We start from the raw sequence: 15,999 nt of genomic DNA, 5'->3' as shown, positions 1-15,999 counted from the left end.
TTATACATATTATTTGAGCGTGAATCTGAACAGGATACAGGATGGAAATTAGTGGAGAAAGGAAGTGATTGCGTGTGATTGTGAAATTGTGTTCGTACACCTGATGATGACCTCCTGAGGTCGAAACATGTAGTGTGGCAGTAAATAAAAAACGTGTTGTGTGGTCGGTAGATTAACTTTAACATTCGTCTAGTACACAACAGGATGCAAGGAACAATAAAAGTTACGTATCTCACATTAAGGGAATATAGAGTTTACTTATTCACAATTTATGTTCTTCCCCAAATATTATTATAAAGATCAAATCAAGGAAAAATTAAGTGGGCTGAGCACATAGCATGCACAGAAAAAGATGAGATTAGAATACAATTTTTCCTTCCAGAAAACCTGCAGCAATCATTTCGGCATTTCGGCATTTAAGAAGTAATTTGATGGGGTACGCGGTAGCGTAGTTAATTGAGGCACTATGCTACAAGCCGGAAGGTCGCGGGTTCGAGCCCCAATGAGGTGAATTTTTCAATTGACATAATCCTTCCAGCCGCACTATGTCCCTTGTGGTCGACTCAGCCTCTAACATAAATGAGTACCAGGAATCTTCCTGAAGGGATAAAGGGCGGCCGGCGCGTAAGGCTGACAACTTTACCGCCATCTGTGAGCTGATTGATTGTCTAGAAAATGTGGGAGCTTCGACGTCTCACAACCTTATGGGCCTCCACGGCCTGTTACAAGGATAACTTTACCTAGAAGTAATTTGGTATTGGTTTTCGCTGTACGGGTACATTTCGGGGCCCGATGTATTTCCTCGTATATCTGTTTATCTATGGTTCCTTTAGAGAGAGATTTACTATATTGTTACATTTTCCCGATAACTGTGCTTGTGACATCAGGGTCTGAGTCTCTGTTTCAGAGGGATCAGGAAAGAGCTCCTTCCTGACTGGTTTTGGACTCGGATTTCTCGCCTTCGGGCTGAAGAAACTTCTGTTACCGTTATTCATCGGGGCGCAGATTGTGAAGTCTGTTTTGATAGCCATGTTTTTACCCAGCATCCTTGGCGGGCTGGGAAAACTGGTGGGTAAAGGCGTTTCTACCTTCGCTTCGGCATCAGGATCCTCAGGACCTTCGAACAACAATGTGGACGATTTTGAATTCAAAGATAATATGGCGTTCGACACCGGAGATTCGGCAACGGCAGCCTCTAAATACTCCTCAGCATTTGTCTATCCAGAAACATCTAGCGGTTTGGCGTTCGAGAACGGACTGTCAGCAGGCACACTACCTGCTGCGGCGTTATACGTGCCTGGTTCAGCTACAGGGACCGGCTCCTTCAATAGGTAACGTCGTTTTGTTTTATCGCCCTATTCCAATGTACACCCACTCTACGGACCAGGTTACGTCATGCCATGTGTAGGCAACCTTGCGGAAGAAAAAATCCCATGGAAGTACGAAGTTATGACATCCTATACTCTCTGTTCAGTAGGTACCAACGTTTCGGAGAGATATCCCTCCTCCTTCTTCAGCATAGCAAACTTACTTAAACAGCCTCAGAATGAGTTCCACACAGTAAATCAGGGTCCAAGTTTCTTATACATACGAAACAAGCCTCTGAAAATAAATATAATGACAATTTTAAATTTGGGGCCCAGAGTTTACAAACTACACTTTGTTGGAAGTAACTGTAAAAAACAAAGTAATGGTATTCATTTATGAAAGGTACCAGTTTCGAATGGGTTATTAGCAGGGCTCGGATTTTGATGACCTAAAAAAATCTGAAAAAGGATCTATAAAATTACCAAATTTGAAAAAAAAAGACCTAAAATTTAAAAAAAAATGAGCTAAAAACTAATTTCTAAATTTTCTTAAAATCAGGTAGATGCGGACTGTGTAAATTAGTTTCCAATTTCTTGATTTTATGACACCCGGACATCTCTTTAAACCTACCCCTCTTCGTTTCTGAGGCGTCAGTTTTATGAGTTTTTGACATAGCGGTGGCTTAGAAAGCGGCGCGGGACAGTAACAGCATCTCTGGCAGCTTAGAAAGAAAAATAATGTGCCCTTTCACAAACAAATCTATTATGTTTAGTGACAGAGGCTAGAGATGCAAAACAAAATTTACTTGAAGAACATAGATTTCTACCTCACGAATCAAATATCTTCAGTTTGATCAATGAGTGTCAATTATTAAAAAACGTGAAAGATAACCAAAATTGATGTAAAACGTGAAAAAATGACGTAAAAACTTGTAAAAATGACCTAAAACTTAAAACATACAAAATATGACAAAAAAATGCACAACAAAATTCACCTTTTTATAACCAGAGGTTCATAATCGGGGCTTTAGTACTTAAAAGCAACGGTTACTACATAAAGGAAAAAAAGATGACATGTCATCAAAATCCGGGCCCTGGTTATCAGATTTCTTTAATAAAAATTGTATTGGTTTCTCTCAAAAATCTATAAAAATTCAGTGACACAAACGAGTAATAAGCAAAGATGACTTCGTTCCAAAACCTTGCCTATTCGTTCGTAATCATTATCCCATTTCATTCGATTCTGTACAAACTCAACACTTTACACGACAACTTATAATCGTATATATATGCCGGTCACGGTAGCCGAGCGGTCTAAGGCATGCACTGTCTTCGCTCTCTCGGAAGCCGGGATCGTGGGTTCGGATCTGTTTCCTGTGAGGTACGAACTGAATTCTTATATATTATTCTTATACACTGCCAGTCACGGTAGCTGAGCGGTCTAAGGCATGTACTGTCTTCGCTCGCTCGGAAGCCGGGATCGTGGGTTCGAATCTCACTGAGGGCATGGATGTTTGTGTGCGTTTTTCTGTGTTTGTGTACAGGTAGAGGCCTTGCGACGAGCTGATCACTCGCCCAAGGAGTCCTATCGTATGTCTAAGAGCTAGTAAACCGAAGTGAAACGGAGAGTTTCATGGAGGTAGGCCTAGGCCCAAATCAAGGCTGTAACGCCAATGAAAAAAAAGAAAGAAATATATATATAAAGACCACCTCTGTGGTTTAGTGGTCAGAGTTCCTGGCTACAGATCCAGAGATCCCGGGTTCGATTCCCGGCGCTACCAGATTTTCTGAGAAGTAGTGGGTCTGGAACGGGGTCCGCTCAGCCTCGTGAGGATAATTGAGGAGCTATTAAAAAAATAGCGGCTCCGGTCTAGAGAACCGAGATTAACGGCCTTGGGGATTTGTTGCGCCGACCACGCGACACCCTCCATCCGCTAAAGTTGGCACCAACTTCGCCGACAAGGGCGGGCGCTGGGTCAGTATAGTTCGCTTGTGGACTACAGGCCACGGAGTTTGTTTTTTTAATATATGAGAATACTTACAGGTTTCAACAACAAGCGACGGGCAACTCCAAAGTTAGCTATGCATCGCTACCTACCGGTGCTCACCATCACTACGGGAGTTACTACACGCGACATCAGCAACCGAGCAAGAAGCAGGACTACAAGGTGTTCCACAACATCCCTTCATCATCTCTTCTACTCACGAATTACGACCCGTTCTACAGTCCTCTGCTATCTCGGCTCGACAGCGTGTTCAAGCAACTGGGATATGAAACAGAGACATGCAGAGAGCGCCTTGTTTGTGCCATGTACAAGAATCCGGCAAAGTTTGCACCTTACAGCAATCTTGTGTCTGCACAGCTCAGCAGGTGAGTCCGGACATTGTAACACTCTGGTGTTTGCACAGCTTATCAGTGAGTTTGGACATTGTAGCACTGTGGTGTTTGCATAGTTTATCAGTGGGTTTGGACATTGTAGCACTGTGGTGTTTGCACAGCTTATCAGTGGGTTTGGACACTGTAGCAGTCTGGTGTTCATGCAGCTTGGCAGGTGAGTTTGGACATTTTAGCACTGTGGTGTTTGAACAACTTATCAGGTGTTAGTGTTTGATTAAACCAAAAATATCTCGGAAGTGGAGCTGGTCGACGTTGACCTATATACGGCTCGTTTAGCCAAATAAAAATATGCAAAATCTTGTAGCAACCACCATATAAATATCCATCAGTATTTTCTGGCACCTTGCTATGTCTCATATCCTCTCCTACTGTTTGTCCTAGACGTGTGTAAGTTACACATCCTCCAGGAAACTGCCGAAAGTGCATGCCATTGGACCAGGGGCCTCCAATCGAAACCCTTTCAGATTCATAACCTATATTCCTGCCACCGGACGCTACATAGTCTCTCTACTGAGAGCGCCGTACGGGAAATCGCAAAAATGTTACAAATATTGTAAGCGGGAAAATTGTCGAATTTTAAAGAGAGACAATTTTGTATTAATTATTAATGTTGTTGACCTTACGCGTCTGGTGTGGCTGTGTGCCAGAAGTGACCGAATGAGATGTCCACAATTCCAGAACACTGATATTTGAGAAATTTGAAACCAATCAACATTTTTGACAGCGCTTGTGGAGAGACGGAATTTTCAACTCTTGTATTTAGAGAAACATTGAGCATCTGAGAGAGCAAGAACCATCCGTAAGTTATGCCGATGTTTTCACCTTGCGTATTACAGGTGGGCGGACCTAGGTAATTGCTTCGCCTTATCCTCTTTGGAGGATAGAATCACCAAGTAGGAAGCGTTCCATTTATAAGGATCAGTGAACGGAGACATGATACGGTAGGCTGCAGAATATGCGAATGTCTGTTGGAAAATTCCTATAGTTTACTTTCATGGACTTTTTTTTTTTTTGCCTGAAGTAGCCTATCCTGTATAAATAACAATTGTTGCTCCTGTCCTATCATTAACTTACTGACATTTTTAAACACACTCGACTTAGTGTAAGCCGATACGGTCAGTGTTCTGCTAATCCACCAAGAGTCCCATGTTATTATGCATCTCTCGGTCATAGTGAGGTCACTAGAGGTCAAGTGACTACATGCGCGAAACACTGCTTGTAAATGAACATGAAACGCATACAAAATTTTAGTTAGAACACCTGAAGGGAATAGACCATTTGGCAGGCCTATGCGTAGGTTGGAGCCCTATGACAAAATATTTAAAATAAACCGGCCACGTAGTTGTTTAGGAAACAAAACAGCGGTGAGATGTTGTGAGCATAGCAATGAACCTTCTAGTAGCATAAAGAGTAAATAGTTCTTGACCAGCTCAACAACAGTCGGCTTCTGAATAACAACTCTGCTTCATAGATTTAGTAAATAACACCAGTCGTCACTGTACAGGAGCAGATGTAGCTCAGTCATTATAGCGACTGGCTACGGGCTGGATGGCTGAGGTTCGATTCCCGACAGGGCTAAGAAATTTTTCTCTCCTGCACAGCGTCCGTGTCCCAGTGGGTATCGGGGGCTCATTCCCGGCAGGTAAAGCAATCTGGGCTTGAAGCTGACCACTCACCTCCATCTAGTGCCGAGACCAAGAACAGTCTACCTACAGCTGCAGTCTCCCGTACGGCTTCATGGCCTTGTGCTTAACTAATGAATCACACGGACAACTTTACCTTTTTGTCTTCAGTAGTCACTGTCCATTTATTGATAATGGTGTTGACTTAAGGGGAAATATTTAGTTGCCTGGAGCACTCAGGCCTGTGTTGAGTGTACTGAGCGCCCACGGTCATGTTAGGACCCTACAGCCAGATTGAAGCCCTTCTGACACCCATCGGTTCTCGTAACGCAGAATTGTGCCTAGCCAAAGCTGAACATTGGCGAATTATATGATACTGTCTGTCTAAACCATCTTTCAGAGCACGTCATAGTTTGAATAGGCAACCTTACAAAGGAAAAAAATCCCTCTGGGCTCAACGAACTCTTCGATATGGTAATTTTTGTCCCATTTTTTCCCTTTGGCGGTATAGCCCCAATTTGGGCTAGATCTTAGATATTCGATAGGGCTCCTTGGGCGAGTGATCAGCCTCTTTCTGTACACATGCCCTGAGTGGGATTCGAACCCACGATCCCGGCTTCCGAGCGAGCCAAGACAGTGGATGCCTTAGACCACTCGGCCACCGTGACCGGCTTTTTGTTCCAATAGCATATCTAAAATGTAAACTGCAATTTTCTAATAATGACTCAACCGTGTACGTCACAAAGTGATGGTGACGCAACCTCATAGATGTTAGAGACATGCTATACGAAGGTTCCTCTTCCTGTCTGCGTTTCCTGGACATGCAACTTTCTGAGAAGCCGGTGACCATAAGCATGAACGTGAGTTTAAGCACGCTGATACCGACTTGGAGTGGCAGAGAAGTGTCCGTTCACAGGTGCACACCTGCTCGGACTGCCGGACACACTGACCGCAATGGTACGCTGACATGGACAGCAACTCGACCGAGAAATTGAGAGTCGACTTTGTAATTTGCAGAAAACTGTTCTCTTGCGTGTTTTTTGCCACGGAAAAAAATGGAAAAGGCGTGTCTATTTATCCATGCGTTCATATTTCTCCCCCCCCCTCCCCCCACGACTCAACGAATTTAAATTAAATTTGTGTTAGAGGTCTACATTATTAGTGAATTTAATTTTAAACCAATTGTAAATTTGAATTCTTACAAATTTCTTTAAAAAGAGCCAGTTTACAAAATAAAAACATATGCAGCATAAAACATTGTTCTCTTTTAGACATTTGCATATTTAATCGGAAACATTTTACAGTGTGGTAAATATTTATGAATCCAGCATCATGCCCTCTGAAATTTCAATGGGAAATTCCTTTGGCAAACTTCGTCAAAAATACCGGATCACAATATCTTGAGACGTCCTGGAAATGCAACTTGCTTTGTAGTAAGGCAGTAAAGCTGTTGAAATAACAAAATGCACTAACCCAGATGGGGAATTAGATATGAAAGTGCGCTAACCAAAAAATGCAATTAAATATTTAGATGCACTAACTCAGAATAGCAGTTAGGTATGTAAATGTCAGAGAATTTTTGGAACTTTTTCCATCGTCTTAGTTCTGAATACAAGAACTACAACTTTTCGGAAATAGCTTTTATTTCATTCTTCAGGTGAGGAGGTCGTGAAGAGATTCCTACTGTGTTTGACTCTATGGTAGAGCTACTTTCATGCGCTGGACAAGAATTTACCCGCTGCTATAGCTTGTTATGATTCTCCCGTATCCTTCTCGAGCTCTGAATGTGCTCATATAATTACGAAAGTGGAGACAGAAGGAAAGAGAATGGGGAAAATATGAAAGAAGATATGGAATGGAAGGACAAATTGGAGAAGTAGAAGAACGAACATAATAAGGAAAATGAAGAAAGGACGGAGTAGGAAGAAGAGGAGATACAAGGACGTAGAAGAATGAAGGAGGAGAAGAAAAGAGAAAGAGAAGAAAAAGTAGACAAAATAGGTGAAGGAACAAGAAGACGAAACAGTTGGAGAACAGACGCGAAATAAGATTGAGGAAAAAGACTGAAGAGAAAGGAAATGAGAAGTAAGAACCGACAGAAAATGACAAGAGGATTTAGATGAATGGAGAAAAAGGTGAAATGGAGCTGAAAAAGATATGATGAAGAAGGAGATAATAGAACAAGATGACTGGGATCTGAAGTGGCTGGTCATGTAGCATGCGAAGTGACATCTGGTGAGCTCTGGTTTCTGTATATGGAGACGACGTAGCACGCCTGGGTGAGGTGTTCTCCTTCAGAGAGAAATGTGGGCAACTCGAGTTTGTAAGATCTCCCGGGACATACAGATTAAAGTTCAGTTCCGAACCGAACACGCAGGTCTGCAGAATATTTTCTTCCGCAGCTGAAAGTAGTTCGCTCTGAACCGGAAAGTGGGGATGTGAAGAGAGGGCACAATAAATAGTAGGAGGTATAAAGAAAATGGCGGGGGGAAAAGAAAAGTTAGAAGAAGGAACTGAAGGAAGGATGAAAACATTAAGGAAAGAAAAGGATTATCTTATCCATCACCTTATTTTTGTCGCCTTAAAGTCGCTGACCTACCAATTCCAGGGAGTTGAGAAGCTGACTCAAGAACTCAAGAAATTCCCTCTTTATGAGAGCTCGCCTCTGGTTCCTCTCCTGAGCCATACGAATCCAGTCGAAACCTCCACTTAATTTCTCTAAGATTCATTTCAATATTATCCTTCTACACATACCTAGGTCTTCCTAGTAGTGTTTTTCCTCCTGGATTTGCCACTAAAACTATGACTGCATACATCTTTTCTCCCATGTACGCTACATGCTCAGCCAATCTCATCCTACTTCACTTGATCATTCTAATTATATTTGGCGAAGAGTACAATTTATGAAGCTCCTCATTATGCAGTTTTCTCCAACCTCCTGTCACTTCATCTCTCTTTGGTCCAAATATTCTCCTCAACACCCTGTTCTCAAACACCTTCGGTCTATGTTCCTCCCTTAATGTCAGAGACATACATCAGAAAAAAATACCCAGCAAGTTTCTTCGAACGTTGCCACGCTTCTGCCAGACTTAAATCACTGTATCATAACACAGAAGACTAGGATATTAATATTCACAGCACTGAATACTTCGAACTTCGTATAATTAAAATGGGGGTAGACGCAGACAGAGGCCGCTCGCTAAGCTCCATAGCGCTTCTTCAACGAAGCTATACAAATTGCCTCAAGTGTTCACAATGGCGATACACGTAGGGCGAATTCACGAATCCTCACTGTATTAATTAACTTTATAGCATTTTGTTGGTTATTCTCCCGGGCTCTGTAGTCATGTGGGGCGCCTGTGTATGGAAGAGCCAGTTCCATCCCTGCCTAATGTTGTAATGGTTGAGATTCTCACAAATGCCGTGACGCTTCAATCATTTTCACGCTAGTTTCTTGCTTCATGTATTCTTCGACCCTAAACATGAAACAACATATTCCTCCGAAACGTCGGTTGACTTTCAGCGGATTACACAGACTCAGCTTAAGACAAATTAGCTTACTTTCCTTAAAGAGTAAGTAAAGCTATCTCTACAGCAGGCCGTGTTTGTGAAACGTCGAGGCTCCCACATTTTGTAGACAATCGGCTCTCACATGGCGGCGAGGTTGTCAGCCCTACCCCCGGCCGGCAGCCTTTTACCTCCAGGAAGATTCCTGGTACTCATTTCTGTTAGACGCTGAGTCCACCCCAGGACCATAGTACGGCTGGAAGGATTAGGAAAGATGAAAATTGCAATGGCCTTATTAGAAACTGAACCCGCGACCTTCCGGCTTGTAGCATAGTGAGTCAAACAACTAACCTCCTTTCCTTATTTTGAAAAAATGAAAATAAATTTATGCGATCTTCATGCTGTGTGTGTATGTGTCTGTGTATTCTGCCCTTTTAAGTTTTGAAGGGCTGAACCAAACTTTATGAAATTTGCTATGTATATCATGGCACCTGAGCCCATCTCAAAGGCATACCTCATAAATCCGTCCCATCATTCTGCGTGTCTGTATGTGTATCCCTCATATCGTTGTTACGCAACAGCTAGGTAAGAACTTCCCCTAGGCAACGAAAAATTATTGGAGCCGTCGTTTTCCACGCGGTACGTGTCGTGTAAAAGTAAAATAGGCAATTAATTCTTCCCAGAATTACTTGTTCTTTCTGTCATCATTTCTCTTTCTAGGTCTCCATATTTTTCTTTCTTTTTTCTTTCATTCATCATTTGTAGTTTTGTTTACTTCTTTCTCACTGCGCCTCACCGAACAGTGGTCAATGAACGAGAGGACTCTATCATTACGACACGGTTATTGGCTTACGTCTGGCGTCGAAGTGGGTCAACCGGCTCGAAGGCAGGCTCCATCGTGACGTCACTGCATCCAAATATCGGTCAACGTGTCGAGATAGCCGTATCAGCCTCGCCTCTTGTATCTGTTTTGGCGCCCAAATATGCGTATCAGAGGAGTGTGATTATATTGGCCAATATACACATCGGCCAATGGACACTGGACAGTGGTCACAGACTACTCGTTGTGTAACGAAGCAGCAGTTGTTAAACATATCTGTAGAACTGCCGTTTGGACTGTGCAATTCAGAAAGTGAACTGTCACTTAAAATATGAAACAAGAAGTTCTGGGAAGAACTAATCTCCTACTTTCCTCTGATATGACATGGACCCGATAGACAACGACGAGTAAAAAAAAAACAGTGAGTATGCTTAATGAAGTCAACAATACAATATGAGAAGTTCCATTGTTGGTATTACTGACGGGTGGGATTTATGACGTATACAGCTAAGATGGCATTAGGTGTCATGAGTGATTATAGAAGGGGTTTGGATTGGTGAATGGATTTATTGACCACTTATACACACAACTTGGAACTACAAGTAATTACAGCTCCATCACTAACCTCAACAGTTCACAAATCACCACAGCACACGTTAAACCTTTTTCAGCCTACTGTGTCTTCACCATCCGTTCCCTGGCAACGGCTTCACATGCTCTGGTTCTGTCTTCACACTCTCCCATACAGAACTGCCTAACAGCTGACTTTTTCCCTTGCTTATAACATCTCAGCACGGACCATGTAGAAACACCCCGTTTCCAACAGCAACTCTATTGTTGCATGAGTATTCGTTGCTGCAGGAACCAAGCCATTGCCATGTTCAGCTTATTTTTCTACCCTGAAGATGTAGGAAACATTTTCCTTCGAAATGTCGCAAAACATGTACAAGGCTACACTGCATCACACCCAAAAACACAGTAATCCTGAGAGATAACTGTATATTTAGGACATTATATAAACTCTGGTGAGCACAATATTTATTGTTGGCAAGTACATTGAAAGCCGTGTTTCATATTTCAGGGAGCTGAATGAGTTGAGGAAACCATCAACAGACAACCCAGAGATTCTACGCTTCTTCCGGTACATGAAGGCAGCCAAGGATGGCCAAGATGGTGCGGATTGTATCCAGATGCACCCTGGCTGCTCATCTTCCAGTGCTCAGAGCACGGTTCACCCTCCAATGGTCAAGACTTACCACGATATAAATAAACTGGTGCAAGCAAGAGGATTTGGAAAATCTATTGGATTTCTTGGAACCAGTGAAAGTTCTACAGAGCGTTAATTGTCACAGGTAAATTGGCAAAGTTGCAGGGACATACACTGTTCAGTTGTCATTCTTCCTGCTCTACAACTGCTGAGAGGAAGGGGTAGTTACTAACGTTATGTCTAAGCAGGGGATACAAGTCCTCAAGCCGGGGGGGGGGCAGCGATTTTCGTAAAATGTCCTTAAAAGACATTATATTTGGAAGGTCATGGATTCTATTCCCAGTGAGGTTATTGTAGTTTTCAATTGACCAAATCCTTCTAGCCATGCTATGGCCCTGGGTTGACTCAGCCTCCAACAGAAAGGAGAGCCAGGAATCTTCCTGGGGGTAAAGGGTGGCCAGGGTGTAAGGCTGATAAGCTCACTGCCATCTGTGATCCGATTGTCTAGAGAAAATGTGGGAGCCTCGACCTCTCACAACCCTATGGGCTTCCACGTCCTGTTATAGGGATAGCTTTACCCTTATACCTCCTTTCTCTGATATGTATTCATGGCACATAATACTTCACCTCCTGCTTCAATCGGGTTTGCCAGAATTTGATCACTATCTGGCGATTTATATACAATTGATATACAATTTCAACCTCAAAAGGTATAGGATCAGGTACTAATGGCTCATCTTTACATATTTCTGTCTGCCTAACATTATTAACTGTATGTACCTTCAATAACTGAGAGAAGTAGTTCTTCCACGTACTCAAAATGTTGTGGGAATCTGCAAGCAGATCACCATTCTCATCCTTTACTAAGTTACTTGAGTTTGGTAACCCCTCTTAAAGTCATTTATTCCTCTATACAGGTCTCTAATGTTCTTGTTCTTACTGTTTGTTGAAAACTCATTAATTTTGTCTTTCAGATATTCCCTCTTTTTATTCCTGAAATGCCTGCTGGTTTCATGTTTCCTACTGTTTAGGGTATCCCGAATTGTTTTGTTTGGATCCTATAACCACTGCATTTTGACTTGTTTAATTTAGTCTTATAATTCTGAGCATCCTTCATTGAACCATGGCTTATGCTACTTCAGTTCATAATAACCTAGACTCTTTTTGGCAGCAATTTTGATATTCTCTCTAATAGTTTTCCAACTCTCTTAATATCCACCCAAGCATCTAAGTTTTGCACCTGCAAGACTATGTGATAACTCAAGATGATCATAACTTGAACAGTTACCATTGTGAAGATCTCAAAGCTTATATTGGTTGAATGATATGATATTTCTTTTCTATGTAAAATAACACATTTCATAACCATGTAAAACTGGAGATATAACTGTATATGACAGCTTGGAAAGCAGACATGATAGTAATCTCTTATTGAACTAAGTATACTAGGTACTCCTGAACATTTGTTTTAAGAATCCCATTTGTTCACAGACTTAAGTGCTAATATGGATGGTCCTGTGCTGCTGGAACAGGAAAGTTTCTTCATTTATGAAGATGAATTCTGATGAAGAGTATTGGCTACAATGGTTATCTAGTGATGATTACAGAGAAATATCCTATTGATAAGCTCAGGGTTCAGAAATGGATTAAGATAAACGAAGAAAATCAACAACATCAAATGGATTTTGGAATCATTATCCTTTACTTCCATTGTTATTAATATGTCACTTTGTCTAGTTTTTGAAATAGCAGTGGTAACTATATTTGCCACCTCCTTCAACATTAATTAATCTGGAAGTTCATTCCGATGTTTCTCATTTCATTCTTAAAACAAGCAAAATATAATTTCCTAATTATAACAATATGTTTTCTTGGAGATGTGAAATAAATTCTTTTACTTTATCTTCACTTCATATATACTATCAAGCCTATTCTGGCTTCATATATTCATTTCTTCTTCTTCAAGGTCTTCCTTGGTTTTAGCATCCTTATAATTTATGTTGTAGGATCTGTTCATCAATCATTCTATCCAGGCAGTTTATCCGGTTTCATATGTACTCATCTCTTTCCTAATATCTGCAGTCTTAAAATGGTGCAGTGTAGTCCAGCCTTTAACTGTTCTTAAATACCTCATCTCCACTGATTTCACTCTGTTCTTGCTTTCATTGTCCAAGATTAACTTCCATATGGCAAAGATGTTACTGCTACTGCTTTATCAAATTTCAACTGTGTTTCTTATCATGTTTTAGTCTTTAAGGTTATTCTTAAGGTACCACATATTGTGTCATACATATTGAGACTGTTACTTTAGTCTTTATCTAATGTACATGTTATATTACTTCATACTCTCGAATTTCTAAATGATATTTAAATGACCAGTAATAAACCAGTCAATTAACTCATTAACTGTTTGGACTGGACAGAGTGAAAAGTTCTTTCATATGTATACCTGAATCAAACTAGATTTTTAAAGAGACCTCCTGATTTAATGTATTCATCACCTGGTCCGGCATGTGTATTTGTTTGCAGTATATGGATCTGAACACTGCTAGGCCTTGTGCACATGGCTGTGTTTTCTTCATCACTATGCTTATAGTTGCCAGCCCTGCTATTACCAGCTGTCTTTTCCCATTCCAAGGATTTTCATTTGTCATAGTTTATGTCCATATAAACTCTTTGTTTTCTTGAAACAATGATTCAGTTAATGACTAGCCTATATGCTGGATGACTGAGGAATCAGGGTTACATTTCCAGTAGGAACAGAGAAGTTTATCTTTTCCACATTGTGCAGACAGTGTGTGGGGCCCACACAGTCCCCTCTCCAGTGGACACTAGGAAGTGCAGGGGCATGAAGCTAAGTACTCACCTCTTAATAGCCTGGCCTTTTGTCTGTCTCTCTCATCTGAGAGGTTTCCTAATTAATACTTGTAATAGGACTACTTTGATGGAATCTGAGACAAAGGTTTATGCTTTGCGTGTTCCCCACCTCAGCAAATAGACTCTTTCAAAATTTCTGGAGCAGACAGAGGACAGATAAGTAAATAAAAGGGCACTGTTACACTATAAATTGATGTATTATTAGTTTATGTAACAATGCTTTTTCAACTGCAAAATTTGTATAACTCTGGAACGATGAGAATAGGACTATGAATGATGAGCAGGAGAAAGTCATGAGAACAAGTAAACCTTCCTCTTTTCTTATTTCTCCTTCTTTTGTCCCTGTCCTCCCATGTTCTTCTTCAGTTCCTCTTTCTCTGTTGTCTTAAATATTCTAACCAAATAACTTCTTTCAGAGTCTGAAAGGGATGGACACATAAATAGAAAGTTGTTAAGACCAAATTCATGTATGATAAATAGTAGCTAGATATCTGTAGAGTTCTTCTATTTAAATGTTATTTATTAAAATTGTATTTATTGTATTAATTTATTGCATAATTTATAAATATAAATAAAATGAAATAAAATAATCATGAGACCATGGTTCCAAGCTGTTCCCAGTCATTAAAAATTAAATAAACTGTTACATAAATATATCAGTGACATCTCAGTGGTGGTCTCTCTTTTGTGAAGAGTTTGTGAGTGTCATTATGTCAATAGACTATGAGCAGTATAACCACATAACTGTCTGATCCAATGGCTGCATGAAATTGCACAATTTGGATAGATTGCATGTTGGTGTTAAAGACATGATTCTCCTTGAAATTATGGTTGTGATCACACTTGTAGCCTTTTTTAAGAGAAAATATAACAAATATTTTCCTTATAAATATTTATAAACTAATAATTGTACATAGCTGTTTTTATTTCTGTAAATAAATTCCCCTAATATAAACATTTTCTGCATGTGATATATATATATTTCCATAATAAATAAGCAATTTCATTATTTTGATATAAGTATCTGAAGAAGATCCCAGATAAAGAATGGCCATCTTCATTAGGATAAATTAGAAAATCTTTTTGCCCTTTGCTTTTATAAATCTATATGTAATATGTCATATTGGCTGTCAAGGCCTAGCCATGTCCTACTGTATAATGCAACTAAGCTCCAAAAGCCAAAGTTGCATAAGGAACTAGAACATTATTACATCATATATCTGCATAACTATTAAGCATCCATACATACTTTCAATCACATGCAAACATTACTTGAGTATTGAATTTAAGAGCAACATTTCAAGTCTAAGGATCATAAAATGTCTCGCTAGAAATGACATGATGTCAGACAGGAAGAATGTCATGCCCATGTATGGCACTAGCCTGAAAGCAATGCATAAATCCGTGTGCATTAGTATTTACAAACAAAGCAAAAAGACTTCAAGATTCTGAAAACAATTTGAGAAATTAAAGCATTATGAAAATATTGCTAGAAGTGGTACCACTAGAAGAGGCAAAATATGCAGAATCTGACTTCACTGAACTAATTCCTTTTCTATTTGCTCATCCAAGTGCAGGAATCATTACTGCCAACATTTTAACACTGCCACAATGAAGGTAAATATAGTGACAAATACAAAATAAAAACCAGTTCCAAAATAATATCTTACTAATTCATAAATGAAAATTATACAACATAATCCTTAAAGTTACACAATTCTGATAAGTGGACTACACAGAGAGCAAAATAATCTTGCGAGCCTAATCTTTTCCCTTAAGGAAGAGAAGTAGGTTATCAGGCCTCCTCTGTCCCTTTCCTGGTGCATAACTCAACATGAAAGAACAGATTTCCCAAGAGAAATCCACCCAAACCTCCTTAAGAACAAGTGGTGGCACCATATTAATAACCTTTCCAAAATCATTCAATGATATGGGATACAGGGATAAATTACCGTCGCAAGTGTACATAGATCATATAGATACTAGTTGTAAACAACAAATGTATTAACAAGTATCACCTTGCAAATTAATACAGATAAGAGTATGCCTGACTTAACATCAGGCTTTGTTTGGTAAACTTCTGATTATTATATTGGATCTGAAGTCCTCTCAGCATTGACTACAAGAGGTACTATCTTCTGTGATTGGATACTAAGTTCCTCCAAATTGTTGGTAATTATCTACAGGACTACACAGTGTCACATTCCAGGAGACAGTAATTTTTAACGTGAGAATGAACTATATATACAGCATGTTCAGAC

General features: G+C 40.2%; 1 protein-coding gene across 9 annotated transcripts in view; it reads left to right on the top strand.

Moving 5' to 3' along the window:
- Window positions 1–14,665, top strand: part of LOC111873802 — a 291,936-nt gene extending 277,271 nt beyond the window's left edge. For all 9 annotated transcript variants that reach the window (XM_033755224.1, XM_023868781.2, XM_033755226.1 and 6 more), the window contains 4 exons: window positions 908–1,331; window positions 3,352–3,678; window positions 10,736–11,006; window positions 12,353–14,665. In XM_033755224.1, coding sequence (XP_033611115.1) covers window positions 908–1,331; window positions 3,352–3,678; window positions 10,736–10,997 — 1,013 coding nt within the window. In that variant the 3' untranslated portion in view covers window positions 10,998–11,006; window positions 12,353–14,665. The remainder of the gene's footprint in view (window positions 1–907; window positions 1,332–3,351; window positions 3,679–10,735; window positions 11,007–12,352) is intronic.
- Window positions 14,666–15,999: the final 1,334 nt, after the last annotated feature.

The sequence above is a fragment of the Cryptotermes secundus genome, unplaced genomic scaffold (genome assembly GCF_002891405.2).
Source record: "Cryptotermes secundus unplaced genomic scaffold, Csec_1.0 scaffold215, whole genome shotgun sequence".
Taxonomy (NCBI): Eukaryota; Metazoa; Arthropoda; class Insecta; order Blattodea; family Kalotermitidae; genus Cryptotermes; species Cryptotermes secundus.
The sequence above is the reverse complement of the archived record's forward strand: the minus strand, read 5'-3'. Positions and strand labels throughout refer to the sequence as shown.